Source organism: Marmota marmota, unplaced genomic scaffold (genome assembly GCF_001458135.2).
Source record: "Marmota marmota marmota unplaced genomic scaffold, marMar, whole genome shotgun sequence".
In the NCBI taxonomy this organism is placed as follows: domain Eukaryota; kingdom Metazoa; phylum Chordata; class Mammalia; order Rodentia; family Sciuridae; genus Marmota; species Marmota marmota.
In genome coordinates this window covers 1258112-1273879 of record NW_026000000.1, presented here as the reverse complement: position 1 = coordinate 1273879, position 15768 = coordinate 1258112, and the positions used below count along the sequence as shown (strand labels likewise).

The 15768-nt window shown below is 32.6% G+C and overlaps 1 protein-coding gene across 12 annotated transcripts in view; it reads right to left on the bottom strand.

The window, feature by feature from the left end:
- Nucleotides 1-15768, bottom strand: part of Pcdh15 (protocadherin related 15) — a 1628869-nt gene that overhangs the window by 715452 nt on the left and 897649 nt on the right. For 11 of the 12 annotated variants that reach the window (XM_048807407.1, XM_048807408.1, XM_048807415.1 and 8 more), the window contains one exon: nucleotides 8470-8588. In XM_048807407.1, the coding sequence (XP_048663364.1) occupies nucleotides 8470-8560 (91 nt within the window). In that variant the 5' untranslated portion in view covers nucleotides 8561-8588. Of the gene's footprint in view, nucleotides 1-8469; nucleotides 8591-15768 lie in introns of those variants that run through there. The other variant, XM_048807411.1, reaches the window with a different exon arrangement.

Here is a 15768-nt window from a genome sequence, read left to right as displayed (position 1 = left end):
GGGAGCTCACATATTGACTAACAAGTTACTTTAGATGACCATGATGATGAAAGCCACTGACAGAAGGATCAATGTGACCACTATTTATCTCAACCCCTTACATAAAGTAATTCTTTACAATACTTCTCTAAGGCAAATACTCTCACTAGTTACATGTTATTGATAAAGAAGTTTAAGAAAGAAAGATTAAAGAATTAACCATAGCCACATAACTACAGAGTTTTTAAAGCTAGAATTCAGATCTAGGCAGTCTGGCTCCCTCTGAGGTACATACTTTCAACCCCCCATGCCACATTGCTTCTCAAAGGTGGGTACATATATAAGGATATGCTGGTGGCTGCTGATGGGTTTTATAAAATGTGGGTAATGTCCTCTGCTATTGCATATTTTGGAAAAAGGGATAATGATCATGGCCATCGAGTGCCTGCTATTTTGTTATCTCTTGATTATTTACTATCTAAACTTATACGACTGAGATTATAAAACAGCATGTACAGGGATAGGGTTGTGTGGCTCAGTGGTAAAGCACTTGCCCAGCACATGTGAGAAACTGTGTACATTCCCCAGCACCATTAAAAACCAAAACTACTAAACTAAATAAACAAACTAAAAGTATATTTAAAAAATCCAGCATGTGCCAACTTCTATATTGCAAAGAAATAACTATGTACATCTCAAATCAGAAATATCATCCCAATATTTTTCACAGCTTTTCTTAAGTCTTTTTATGCTTCTCAAGACTTTTAAAATGAAAATTCAAAATTCTTCCTGTAAGAATTGTCTGATTATCTTTGCTCCAAATTCTTCAAAAAATTTTCGGTGTGTTTTCTCCTTATACACATATACTGTATGTAATTATATTATTACATAAATCATGATAATCTCCCTTGTTATACAGGAATGCAGGAACTGAACTGTTTTCTAATACTTTTCTTGGAGTTTGATTTTCAATCACATGATAGTTAAATATATGTTCCACAGAGCGTCCAAATTGTGGAGTAAAGGTAAAATAAAAGTATATGCCGTGGACACACAGCTAGAGAAAGGGAAGTTGGAGGGAATAGAAGTTAGCAAAAAAAAAAAAAGGATTTTGTTTCATTTTCAGAAAATACATAAATTTGCTTATTATAAAATATTGTTGCTTATGGAAAGTAAACAAGAATGAAAAATTTTTAAAATTATAGACCAGAAAAAGGTAGTACATTCACCAGAAGATGGAGTAGAAGTCCAATAGGCAGACACTCAGAAAAGGTCAGCACAAAGAACCTTTGAGAGATATAAAGTTGCAGGAAAGGTAGATCAATAATGCTTTTTACTGAAATACTAGAAAATGATGGGATTTGCCCAAGGAAGTAGTCATTGGAGACCCTAGAGAGTGCAGTTTCAGTAGAGTTGTGAGAAAAAACAAATTGCAGAGCTTAAGGGAATTGATGAAGAAGTGGTTGTAACAGGTACAGAGAATTGACAGGGAAAGATCCAACTAAGAAAAGTCCCTCTATTATGAGTTGTATGAAGCACTGATGACTCCAAGCCAAGCAAGTTTATAATTACATTTTTGTTCAATTTTAATTTCTATTAAGAATATTTAAAATTAGTTCTGCCTTTTTAAATGATTAGGATGTGATTTTTTTCCAATGACTTCAAATTTTTAATATTGTACAGCCACAAAGGGAAGAATCTGCCTTATAATTATTAATTTATTCTGCATTGCTTAACTATGAAATTAGACTTTTAATTCATTTCCCTGAGTCAACAGGGCAAAGAAGAGTATGAAGTATTGATATCTGGCTATCTATTTTCAGTTACCTAGAAAATAGCATGTGTATGTATATGTATGTGTATGCGCATGTGTGTATGTGGGGGGGGAGATAGAGAGAGACACTACATGAGACAGAGAGACAGCATAACTGAGAGGAGAAAATCGACATATAATCATTAGTCTTCTAATTATAAGAGATCTATTTTATTCTATCTCTTTAGGTCCCTTGCCTTCTGGAAACATATATATATATATATATATATATATATATATATATATATGAAAGTCTGTTACTCAAATATATAAAGGTTATTGAAGTATTCTTCTTAGGAGGTTAGAACTTAAGAGAAGTTACAGATTGAACCTGATTTTAAAAACATTATTGCTGAAAAAAAAAAAGACATATACTTTCAAACCTTGACTTTTAAAATGAATCTGTTTGGGGTGGGAAAAAGTTTCCACACAAGATTACTAACCTTTAGTAAAGAGGAAGAACAAATTGCAAGGGTGAGTACAATCTAAAAAACAGACAAAGCAGGCTTACATCCATAAATGAAATTAAGATTTGCTTACGAAAGTTTTTACTGAAGCCTACTTAGAAAGTAACAATATTCTTTTTACCATACCATTTTAAAAAACACGTCTGTCTGGTAGATAATCTAGAGTGTGTGTGCGTGTGTGTTTGTGTGTGTGTTTGTGTGTGTGTGTGTGTGTGTGTGAGAGAGAGAGAGAGAGAGAGAGAGAGAGAGAGAGAGATCATGTATGCATTTGTTTATAAAGCTTCCAAGAAAAGAATAACTTTGGGAATTGTAGATATTCACATAGGGAAAGTAAAAAAGTTACTCATAAAATTTGAATTTAAGTTCTCAGAATAAAAATACACCTTTTAATATGGAATAAGTGAAGGGGTAAATAAGGAAAGACATCTAAACTGTATTTAGATGAACAAATCTGCACAGCAATATGTTATATTTGGTTTTATTTTTGAAAAAATATATTACTTGTGTATTAAGTGTGCCTGATTTTATATATACATATAATAATACATATATGTTTGCTCAGTATTTATTGTGCATTAAGAATCAAATTTAAATGAGCAATTAAGACATTTCAGGGGCAAACAAGCTCACTGAAAAGTTCTTAGATGTCTCCAACATCATCTTTAATTTTATAACTGAAACAGACTCAAGAGAAATTATTACATTGCACTATATTCACAGAAGAATAATGTAAACAAGAGAAAGACAATCTGTGTTAATCTTATGATAGGGAGCTCAAACAATGAGGAATTTTAAAAATATTTCAAACGTAATTCAGGGGACAGAGTGAATGACCTGCAAACAACTGCACAATATTCCCTGATTGAGAGAATTGGTGTAACAGTGTCCTCTGTGATGGTGCATAAACACCTGGACACATGAACCATCAACACCTTTTGCAGTAGGACCCTGTTTGTGGATTCTTCTTGCTCAAAAAACATTAGTATTTTGACTCATTAGGTAGTATTTTTTCCTTATGATTCTATCATTAGCATGTGATTTATGATTAATTTAATTAATTATAATTAAACTTTTAAGTATAATTAGTATAAGTTAGTAGCACTCAACTTCATGACCCCTGGATCCATTGATAAAGATGAAGTTTCTGGGAATTTCTTACAACAGGTGAAATTTTTAACTGATTGGTATTTCTATCTCATCACTGACCTTCCATAGATTACATAAGGACAAGCATCAACCTAGAGCTTGTCCTCAAAGTTCAGTTTAAGTGTCATGTGAATATATACATGAATATTTATGTGTATATATGTAGGAATATATACATGAGCACAATTTTATAAATAAATGTGCAGTTTCTAAAAAGACAAATAAATAATTCTTTATAAAAATAATAAAAACAATAAATGTAAAAATTTTAGTTGAACCAGTAAGGGAAAATTTTAAATCTTTAAAGAAGTAATACAGAAGAGCTAAATAAGAAAGACATTATCATGCTCATATTTTAAAAATTCTATTACTGTAAAAATGTCATCTTTCTTCTACTTATAAATTAAATGCTATTCCAATGAAATAGTAATAGTTTTATGTAAATGCCTAGAAATAGAATGTCATGCTAAAATGTGTGTGAAAATGAAAACAACAAGAATCTTCAAGGATTAAAGGGGAAAATATTTGGGCTGGCTGTGGCTCAGCGGTAGCACACCTGCCTGGCATGTGTGAGGCACTGGGTTCGATCCTCAGCACCACATAAAAATAAAATAAAGATGTTATGTCCACTGAAAAACTGAAAAATAAATATTAAAAAAATTTAAAAAAAATAATAAAAACAATAAATGTAAAAATTTTAGTTGAACATTGGTCATATGCCAGATTCTATGTAAAATGGAATAAAATTGAGTTAGGGAGGATTATTCTTATTTATAACCACACTGAGAACCAGGAAGTGTTTTGACTGTTTCAGGGTTTAAATATGATCCCTTTATATAGTTGTTCATGTTGTCCATTATATAAAGGTCCCATTGTCATCATTTACATCATAGGAATATGCTAATTTATGTAACAGGTGAAAGACAAAATGGAAGATTTTTGGCTTCCAGGTTAACTGCTTGAGCAGGGAGAATCCCTTCTCAATAGATTGTTTTTATTCATCACGGGCATTCACTGTCTCTCTTCCAATCTCTCTGCCCCATCTCTCATATGCACCTCCAGTACACATGCATATCCCCTCCCACTGGCAAATACATATTTTAAAAACCCTCCAATGCTTTGGTTCAGACTTTCTCATAATGTATTTGTAAACAAACACTTCTCTGAGTTTGGCAGTAATATATTTTACTTATTTACTTTTATTATTTGTGGTACTGGGGATTGCACCCAGAGGTGATTTACCACTGAGTTACATCCCCTGCTATTTTTATTTATTTATTTATTTTGAGACAAGCTCTCACTAAATTCCCCAGGCTAGCCTCAAACTTGCAGTCCTCCTGCCTCAACCTCAAGAATACCAGAGATTACAGGTATCTGCCACCTCCTTGGCAGTAGTGTATTTTAAGTATGAAAAACATAAAAATATAGAGGAAACATTAAAAATGAAAAAACATTCATTATCCATGTATGACCTTCCTTTTATCCTTTCCATACATTCCTTTTATTGGCCATTCCTGTGTTCAAAACCAAATGCTTAAATAAGGATTATATTATAAATAGGTTTTATTCACTATAACTTAAAATGTAGCCCATAACCTTTCTTTCTCTGCTTCCCAAAGGTTCCTCCTTTCTAGGCTCTGAACACTCAGTTTGGGATCAGGGCATATATTCCAATATTGTCAGGATCAGTAATGCATTAAAAGATAAGATGAAATATTATCAAATTTAATGTTCTATTTATGGAAAAGAATAAGACTTCCGTCAATACATTATAAACTACAATCTATTAATTTCTCTAATTTTCTAAATATACCAGTTAGATTCTGACTTTTAAATTAAATATAATAATATGAACTTAATTTATATTATTAATGCAGGCTAAGATATACAATCATATACCAAATGAAATGACCATTATGGAGTAGATTATCAACAAATTTTATTACTGCATCTAAGAACTTATCTCAACAATTTGAATGAGAAATAATAAAAGACTTAAAACATGACTAATTTTTTCTAGTAAAAATATTATAAAAATTTGACAATAATCATTATACAATATCTCTTTCTTAGAAGCAATTTTAGACATTTGGATAACACTAGAATATTCCATTTCATGATAAAATATGTATTAAATAAACAGTACCTTTTTATTTCCTCCTAACCCTTAAGTAAACAAATGCATTAAAAAAAAAAAAAAAAAAACATGAGAAATCATTCTTATCCGAAAGCCTGGGTACTATTCTGGCAACAAAGACCTGCACTACCTTATTAGTTGTCCCAGGATAACTTAACATTTTTTTTCCTTCATTCTTCTCTGAAGCTCCTAAATGTGTATGTAAATTTGTTGTCAACTATCATAATGGTTAATCCAAGTGGATTATCTATGGCAAAAGCATTATTTTCATTAAACTTTTCATTTTGTTTTCAATCCTGTTTATGATCATCACCATTATCTTTCTTCAACATAGTAATATACCCACAACCCAAACATTTGGGTAAAAATATTGCTTTAATATTTCCATATTACATATTCCAGTCTAGTCAAATGTTGTGTTAGTCATGATTTGCCTGGTCCTGATTTCCTCCTTGCATAATATATGTTCATAATTTTATAGGCATTTTTTAAGGAAATATCTATGGAAACCATGTTAGTCACACATAACTGAACAACAGAAGAAAACTAATACCAAAGACTCTGAAATTGAGGGAGATCTGAAAGAAGTAAACAGTTTGGTTTGGGAGGAGGAAAGGTAGAAGAATATATTATTACTTCAGGGGCACATTGAAGGATGCGTATAAAGAGGAAATACTGAAATGCATATGCAATTAGGAAATCTCCAGAAAACACAATATAGAGCTTAAGTTCATCTGCTATAGTTGCCATACCTTCAATCTTTCTAAGAGTGAGTCACACCTTTGGAGGAGTGACTTGAGAAGCCATTCTAACTGTTAGTGTAAGTAAGTCATCTAAGTGTGTAGGGCCTAAAGGGCCACCTACCATACTATCAGTGGTCGGGTGAGAAGGTACCCTCTGCTTCAAGAAGTTGAGTATATGATAACCAACAGTGACCTGACAAGCTTATATTGGAAGCTAAGTGACTAGTTTAACAGAAGATCAACAGCTACATTGAGATTATGAATCTATAGCATTATAGGTGAAACCAGGAGGGATTTCCTCTGATAATACCAGTCATATTGCTAAAATGTACATGGTTTGAGAATGTCTAATGTGAAAAATGATAGTGAATATTTTCTTGCTCAGTATGAATACTAAATATGGATAAAAATAGAATTACTTATTAAAAAACCCACATCACACTGATTTGTCATCTATACCCAGAGTGCAATTAAAATGCAATCCTTTAATATAAAGTCATACTATTTTAATCTCATTGTTTCTTTTTGCTTCAAAGTAGCAGTTATTTATTTTTTGCTAATTTTTTAAAACTTGTTTTTAGACTGGAGATTCACAATTTCTATAAATGACAAAGATGAGAACCACAAATTTAGATGTAAAGTAAACCTTGTGCTAATTAGTATGACTATTCAGGGGATTAAGCTGTTGATTCCATGAAAACAGTTAGTAATGTGAATTATTCTTCAAATCCCAAGAAATCTACTGTAGAGCCATCCATGGGCTGTGTGTGGACTGCTGTGCATAATAGCCTAATTAGGGGATAGGCTGGCATTGCAAACTCCCTGTAGCCCCCCCTCAGGGATTGATCACCTGATGCAGGTGAACCTCCCCCTCAAGTTCTGCCTAAGATCCCACACAGCACCTGAGATGGATGACCTGCCAATATGTCAAACAATCTGTTGACCAAAAGACATCAGGAAGCAAGATTCTACCCTTGAAACCTTACCCCTGCCTTTGATGTACCCCCTTAAGTAATCCATCAGAGCCTTTTTGTCTCTAATTCAATAACCCATGTGAACTAGATCTATCAGGGGCTTCACTTTTGTAAATATATTTCTGAATGTTCGTTTTTATTATTTGTTAATTATTTGAGATACTTAAGATTTAGGGTGGCCATTTAGGGTGGCTGGGATTCCTCTGGGTAGAAGAACCCCCCAATGAGATGCTGGCCATCCTCCTCTCAAAAATCTACCTCTCAAACAATTGAAGACTGAGAATATTTTAATATGTGCACAACTTGAATGTTATTTGGGTAAATCAAATTAATTTACCTATCCTAAGATTAATCACTTTAGCCAAGCAAAGCACATAAGAAATTCACAGTATTTGCTACTACTGAGATCAACTAGATAACAGGACAATATTCATGAGATAGTTAATTATGTTCCTTGTATGCTGAACAAATATTGAGTAAACACATGAAAAGTTGAACAAAAAAGAATGAAATAGTTTTTCTGAAACTGCAAAATTTTAGGAGAGAATTTTGTTCATTTTTTTCCCTTTGAACTGAAAGAATTCTACAGAGAGAGACATGTTCTAACTCTCCTTATGTGTTATTCAAGGTCAGATTTTTTTCAATATTGAAATCCATAAGCCATATTTCAATCATTGTGGACATAACATGTCTGATCTCCCTAAAGAGCCTGCAGACATATATCTTTCTAAAATGACTGACTTACTGTCAGGGAATGACTGAAGAAGCCAAACACCAACTCTATTATCTTTATTCACTCATTTCAGATGAAATAGTGGTGGGTATAATAATGCAATTTTCAATTAAAATACTAACACTGAAAAAACTCGTGGCTTTTACTTCGACCCTTGGAGATCTTGTCTAAAAGGAAATTTTGCTGTCTTTGTATTGCTAGATTTGTATTTATTCAAGAGTTTAGAAATAGAATTAAATAGAATTCAAATCTTATGTTGGATTTTCTACCACAGTGCAATGCAATTATTAAACAGCAAAGTTTATCCAATGCCACTTCTGTAAGCTTATTTTAGTTAAGGTAACTTATTGTTCATAGCTACTAACCTTTAAAACTTAACTACAAATTAACACTATTCATTTCTCTGGTGTGTTTCGTTTTTAATTTAATAACAGAAATTCCTGCCAGCTCTAAAGGTCAGACTAATAGCAGCCTTACCATCATCATATTGCCCAAAGCAAGCTGCAAAGAGAGAGCCAATGATGATCCCCGAAGCTAAACATTTCCAGAGAAAAAACTGTTGCAACATCTTCTGTCAAAATCCACTCAAGGTTGATCTAAAATAACAAGAGGGAGAAAGATCATTTGGTATGTTCATTAATCTGTTATAGGTAAACAAAACTGTCACAGCACTGAAAAGCCTTAATGACTTCATAGTTAATTGCCTGTGCCACGCTATCCATTAACAAAGTAACACACTTGTTTAATGCACTGGAACCTTTTATCAACATGAATTTGAAGACAAGAAATCTCTAAGGAAAGACATCTTTTCTGTTACTTAATTTGCAAGCAAATAGTTTGAAAAATTAACATACAAATGACATTAGAAACAGATCCTCTTTAAAATTGAGACCTTACAGATAAATCAAATGTTAATCAGTTTAAGTTGCTAAACTTACATTGTCTATAACATAATTCAGCTATAAATTGTAAGTTGCTCTACAACAATTTAAGATGGTAAATTAGCTGATAGTTTTTTACGTGAAAATTTCAATGAAAATTTATCTTACATGATTAAATAGAAAAAAAATCATTAAAATGCTAATTCCTTTCTGGTGCAATGATCAGAGATTGATTTAACTATGCCAAGAAACACTAAGGACAAATTGTCAATTTTTAATACAATTGTCTTTTGTAGCATTTTTGAGGAATTTAATTTTAATTTTTTTTTTTTTTTTTTTTTTTTTGGTCCTTTACAAATTCTAAGTTAAAAAAAAAAAGCTGATTGAGAAATCAGTAGCCAGTTAACACACCAGAAAATCTTATTGAAGTAATTACGTGCTCAGTTTCTTCATAAATTGAGAAAATTATTCACACAGAATTGCACAAAATACTCCTGATTATAGAATGTAGAAGAACAGGAATATGAACTCTGTTTCTCTGATTCAGAGGTTCCAAACTCAAATGCCTACAGAACAGCAAACAAAGGGAAAACATGAATTGGCCCACATGGACAATAGGGTTGGTAGAGGCTGTGATAAACGGGAATAAAGGGTTTGTCTAAAGAGACCAGCTGGTGCTCAACTTCTGTCAATGGTTGTCATGGGGGAATGCAAACCAGTGTTGCCAGGTCTACTGATTTTCCAGGAAAAGGCAGACATCCAAATTTTTATGTGATTGCCCAGTATTTAGATGATTGTGCAATGCTCTTTATAAGACTAAATGTTTTTGGCAGATCACATTGGTGTCTGAGTTTCTCCAGTTCCTACTTTTGCACAGGATTCTCCCTTCGCTAGACTAGTGTGGATAAAGTTCATCAGAGGACACAGAGGAACAATTTTAATTTTGTTTCTATCTTGTCTTTTATTTTTGTTTATTTATGCTAGTTTTATAATGCTTATTTGTACAACACACATACAACTTATATATGAATCTATATAACAGATTAAATCATATTAAATGCACAAGTTCAAAGGGTTTTAATTCACAGGAGGCACAATTCTTGAATTGCACAAATCACAACACTAGATCACGCACATTTAATACAGAACCTATTTTTTTTGTGTGTGTGTTTTACCAAAAAGGGAAACAGGTCTTCTTTAACCTGCCCACCTTTTTCATAACTGATGAAGTGCTCTGCCCCTGATAACTCCTAAGCCCAGACAGTCTAAAGAATAATTCATTATATGTCAATAGAAAACAACATTTCATACTTTCCTGTTTAAAAAAAAAAGAGAGAGAGAGAAAGAAAAAAAAATTGACCAATGCTAGTGGTTATAGCAAGGAGAGGGTAAGAATATGGCTTCTTTTTCAGTTCAAACTCTTCAAATTAACTATTTAAGACCCTGAAGAAATTAAATAGCATGTCTCTCACTTTAATCATACTTCAAGTGGAGATAAAAATAGTACATAATTCATAAGATTGTTTTGAGACTTAAACAAATAAGCTTATATGAATGTATGATTAGCAAAGTACCTCAAAGTGTGCACACCACAATAGCTAATATGAGTCATTTTTGATTCAGCATTTCCCCACTCTTAAAAGTGTTCAAATATATATTTTCTCTGTCTTTAGCAAAGTCTCTAAGGTAGATATCATCCATCTTCCTGGTGAAGAAAAGCATGCTCTTAGAGGTTGTCATGGCTCAAAGGTTTAAACTGGCAGGTGCTGAAAAGGCTGGAAAGTTTGAGAGTCTGAAACCTTTGTCCATTCCATCACAGAAAAGGACTGGAGACTTTCTCAGAGGATACTGGCCCAGAATGTTTCCAAGAGTATGAGAGGTCTAGAATGGAAGCTGTACAGTTCCCCTGAATTCTAACGGAGTCTTCATGTCCTTTTCTAAAGTATTATACCCTTATCAAAAACTGTGCAATTAATTGCTTCAACTCTTTTTTTCCCCTCCAAAAATGGCATCATTAAGGAACAACAACAAATAAAAGGCGTGTCAAAACTAAAAAAGGAAATATTGTCATGATATTTATTAGAAAAAAAATTAGAGAAATACTGTCTTGGCAAAGGACAAAATGATGGAGTCATGTTCCTTTGTGGGTTCTAATTCTACTGACTTGACTTCCATTTAATTACTCTATTTTGAATGTTATGTTCTCACAGATGATGGTTTGTTTTATTTCAGACTCTCACCAATTTGGTTTCATTTCAAAGCCACAAGATTGAAACAACTGTATAGGTCATCATTTTAAAATCACTGATGTCACTGATGTTAGTTTGCCTCCAAGAACAAAACCACCAGATTTGAGATTCTGTACATTTTTAATAGAAGATTATTTATACTTTGGAAAACAACATTTAAAAAGCTCCTACATAAAATACCTTTTCCAATAGAAAACACTGAATATTCACTTATAGAATTAGTGAATACCTTGAGGAATAAGATAACTCAGGAGATTATGAGACACTTGTTTTGAATAATACAAATATAACACTTTTATACATTCTTATTGTTATATTTTATAGACTTTAACTCTAAAGCAATTTGAATCACTTCAATAGGCTCAGCATTTATAACAATTTTAAAAAAAGCCATAACTCATAATGTCAACCAACCTAATACCCCAAAACATAGAGAAAACCCAATTTTCTACATGCTGATAAAATGCAAAGGTACTTCCTAGAAAGAGGCTGTGTTTCTCCAGTCAAAAGAATATGTAATCAATATGCCAATCAGATGGAAGTTCATTTTACAATGTTACTTCTGCCATGAAGAAAGTCGGAATAGGTCAAATCCTTTAGAGACTGTTTTAATTAATAGCTTTACTATTCCTAGAACTGTATAAAAATGTTCTACAAGAAATGAAACTCAGTCTCTTACAGAGTGTATTTATACAAATCAAAGACATTGCAAACAACACTTCTAACCTAGTATTATACCTCATTTTTAGGTATAGACTATACGAATTTTTATAAATCCCATGTCAAATTGTTGCCATGTTCTCTAAATACAGATTTTTCCTCCTGATCTCTGTAAAAAACACTGTTAAGTTCTAGAAATCAAAATCATGCCCAGTTCCAAAAAAGAATGTGGGTGGGTAACCTATAAAAATTTTAACTGTATTTTGTTTTTATGAAGCAATTGGGATATTCAAAACTCTGGTATAGAAAATAGACATGATTTTTAAATACTGATATGCAAATAATATTTATAAATATCAATATATTGGGATAAAGTAGCTTTCTCAGTTATAATCTCATAGGTAAGAGGTTGAGTTTCACATTTAACTTATATGGTTTCCTTACTCTAAAAAATATTTTGCTACAATTACTCAACACACGATACAATAGTTTGAATTTCACGTATTTTGTGTTCCCTAGATTATAAAGTTTATTATTATTTATTTGGTGTTTTATATGCTAAGAAATGTATTTACCCAATAGGGTTTACAAGGTAGCATTTGTTCTTCTAGGCAGCTGGAAATATCAATGAACAAAGTGACTAATTTCTCTGTTTTAATGGATCTAATATTCTAGCAAAATGAAAATAGAACACAATAAACATAAGTTATATCAAGTGTGTAAAAAGGTAATAAGTGACATGAATACACTTGCTAGCATTTTCAAAACATTTATATTATTATGTTACACTTAATTATCATTCAATAAAGAAAGTTCGGACTACCCAAAACAATCAAAATGTTTTCTGATAATGTAACTTAAGGAGAATCTTTTAAGGAGATCATAATTGTGCTAATAACTCTGTGAGAGTATTCTCCACGGAATCTGCTGTCCTAAGGTGAGATTCCTGTTTGTTTCTTGGAGAAAGAATAAAGGTCTTTCACTATCTTCCACTTTCGAGTATAAACCCAAAGCCTGGCAGTACAGAAAGCTATGCGTTTGTACTTTCGTCCTTGCTCCCTGCGTCTAGGGTGGCCATGGTGACATATGACAAAAGTAGCCAAGGCCGACACCTCAGCAGTCTTCCTTCAAATATGTTTTCAGCAATGTTAACTATCTTTTTAGCCTCTGTCCCTGACAGCTATGTGAAGCACCACTAATTTTCTCTGAAGATGGCGAGCTTGGAGCCCACTGCCATTATCTTGATGAGAAATCCCATACCACGGCCACATCAGGCAGCAAGCCAAGTGGGAGCTGTCCATAGGCAGTCTGCCCTTCAGCAGTCTGCTCAGTCAAACCCCAGCTACTTCTGATCTCTGACAAAATCTAGATAGAGCTATAAAAATAAAACTTGTCACTGCTCTGTATGTCTTGTGAGAAATATGCTATCCACATGACAGAATAAAGTGAAGGTCCTTTCAATGCAACTTCAACTATCAAAAAACTGAAAACATGAAGCTTTCCAAAGTTACCATACCTCACCAGACCAAACATGAATTTCCTGAACTGACTGCCTGGGAAAACTGCTTTGTACTTCAGCATGGAGGGAAACATCAATAATGGCTCCATGGCTTCAGGGATACTTATCACTCTTCAGCCTGACCCAATGAATCATCTTTTTTTTTTTTTTCTTTTACAGTATAAACTTCAGGAAAGTAAACCTTGAGAAATTCTTTCAGACATATTCCCTCTTTCTAGATCATTTTCTATCTTTCCATTACTGTATATTTATGTATAAATTTAGATTATTTATTCACCTATAAACATATATTAGATACTATTGTATATTTGTTTTCTGCATAATAAAATATAGGTATATTTGTGCACTACTTTCTATTATATGTTTACACAGTCTATGTAAAGAATGTATTTATAACTTATTTATCTATATTATTTCCCAGTATGGTTTTATTTTATTATTTTGGGTAGGAGTTCAAGTTCAAGCACAGAAATGGTCAGGCTGTACCTGAGTTGAGATAAAACTAGACAAAATGAAGTATGCTATTGTTATGGTTGGCAAGTTGCCTGTCTCCCAGAGATTCATGTGTTGGACATCTGGTTCTCTGTGTGGTAGTGTGAGATAGTGGAACTTTAAGGGGAAGAGCCTAGGGGAATTCCTTAGCTCACAGTGATGTGCACTCAGAAGGGCTGATCTGACAGCTCATGCTAGCAATCCCTGCAACTCCAGATGTTGAGGCAGGAGGAACTTAGGATTGCAAGTTCAAACCCAACCTCAGCAATTTAGCAGGGCCCTAAGAAACTTAGCAAGACCCTATCTCAAAAAATAAAAAGTGATGGGGATAGATATTAAGCACCCCTGGGCTTAATCCCCAGTATAAAAAAAAATGGATTAGAAGAGCTCTCATGGGGCCCCTGAGCTATCTTGAGAGGAGTTACAGAAGCTGAGCCTAACAATTGAATCCCTCAGTCTTCCTGCACCATGTTGTTATCCTCTGCTTTTACCATATCATGAGGTCCTAAACAGAGCTGAACAGATGCCAGATATATGTATAGCTCACAGTTCTAGTGAGCTATACATACACCTCTTTTCTTTATAAAGTTACCTTGCTTCAGGTATATTGTTATGGTAACACAAAACATATTAATGCAATTTTCAGGGGACACTGTGAGGTCTAAGTCAAGCAAAATCAGGGTTACCTCATCATTGCTGAAGCTGAAGCCTATTGTCATAATATGTAAACCTGCCTTAGGCAATAAGTTTAAAATGTGAGTTAATTTGCTTTTTTTGTGTGTGTGCTTTCTTGGATGCATAGATACCCTGAGTATGTTAGAATAAAAATGATGGATAAAAATAATTTCAAAAACAAAGAAGAAATCCTAAAAAACTAACTTTGCTATTTCCAAAATCATTGACAATGTGTTACAATCTAGTTCAAAATATTTTGAATATATCATCAACAGATGAAGGCATTAAATAAATCTAATTTAATTTAAATATTTTCTGAAGGAACATAATATACATGAGCAAGTTCAAGATTAGAATTTCTTCTGTCAAACTTTGGTGAACTCCTAGAAAATTCAAATACATTAACACATCTGTAGGTTGTCTAACCTTTTTTTAAATATTATTTTTAATCATAAAATTCTAAGTAAATGAAGAATGGATATTGGCTTTCTTTTGGGATAATGCTTCTCAAAAACATTAATAGGTTTCTCACAATATTTTGAAAAATAATCACAGGAAAAATCCGAGTTTATAAGTAGGAAGCATGCTGAAATGGAAAACAAATCCATGCATTATTTCATCTGTGATGTGTTTAGCTTAAAAATATAGCCAACCAAGCTCAAAACTGATTTTAAAAGGATGCTTGAAAGAGAGTGTTGTGTAATTGCATTCTCTGTCACAGGAAGCAGATTTTGAAAATATTCTTGCTTGATTAAGGCTATACATCCTAAGAACAATAAAGTAATGAATGATAATTCTCTTAGGGCATATTCAATAGCAAAATATCAAAGTATTCAGAAAGATGAAATTTTAAAATGTGAGAACTGAAGAGATTTTTCTGATGTATTACAATATATATGCTGACTGGAATGAGACAGTCTCCTGCTGCATTCCTAACTTGATCACTACCTTTTTCCCCCCTAGTTCTATAATGGTAAACTGGTGAAACTTGTGACATTTAGTTTAAATTCATTTTAATATTTCGTTTAAAATGAAGACAATGAAAGGATGACTCTGGCCTTTTATTCTACTGTAATTGACTGGTAAAGAATTGAAAAATAAAAGGCACAGAAGCAGTTAGAATATCCATTTGTTTTATCTACTCCAAAGTGTTTATTCAATATAAATTCTGAGTAATAGACTTGAATGATATAGAAAATAGATCACTAGTTCTAAAAAGTGCTTTTTGTTGTTTATATATATAATATATCTATATATCTAATATATATATATATATATATATATATATATATATATATAT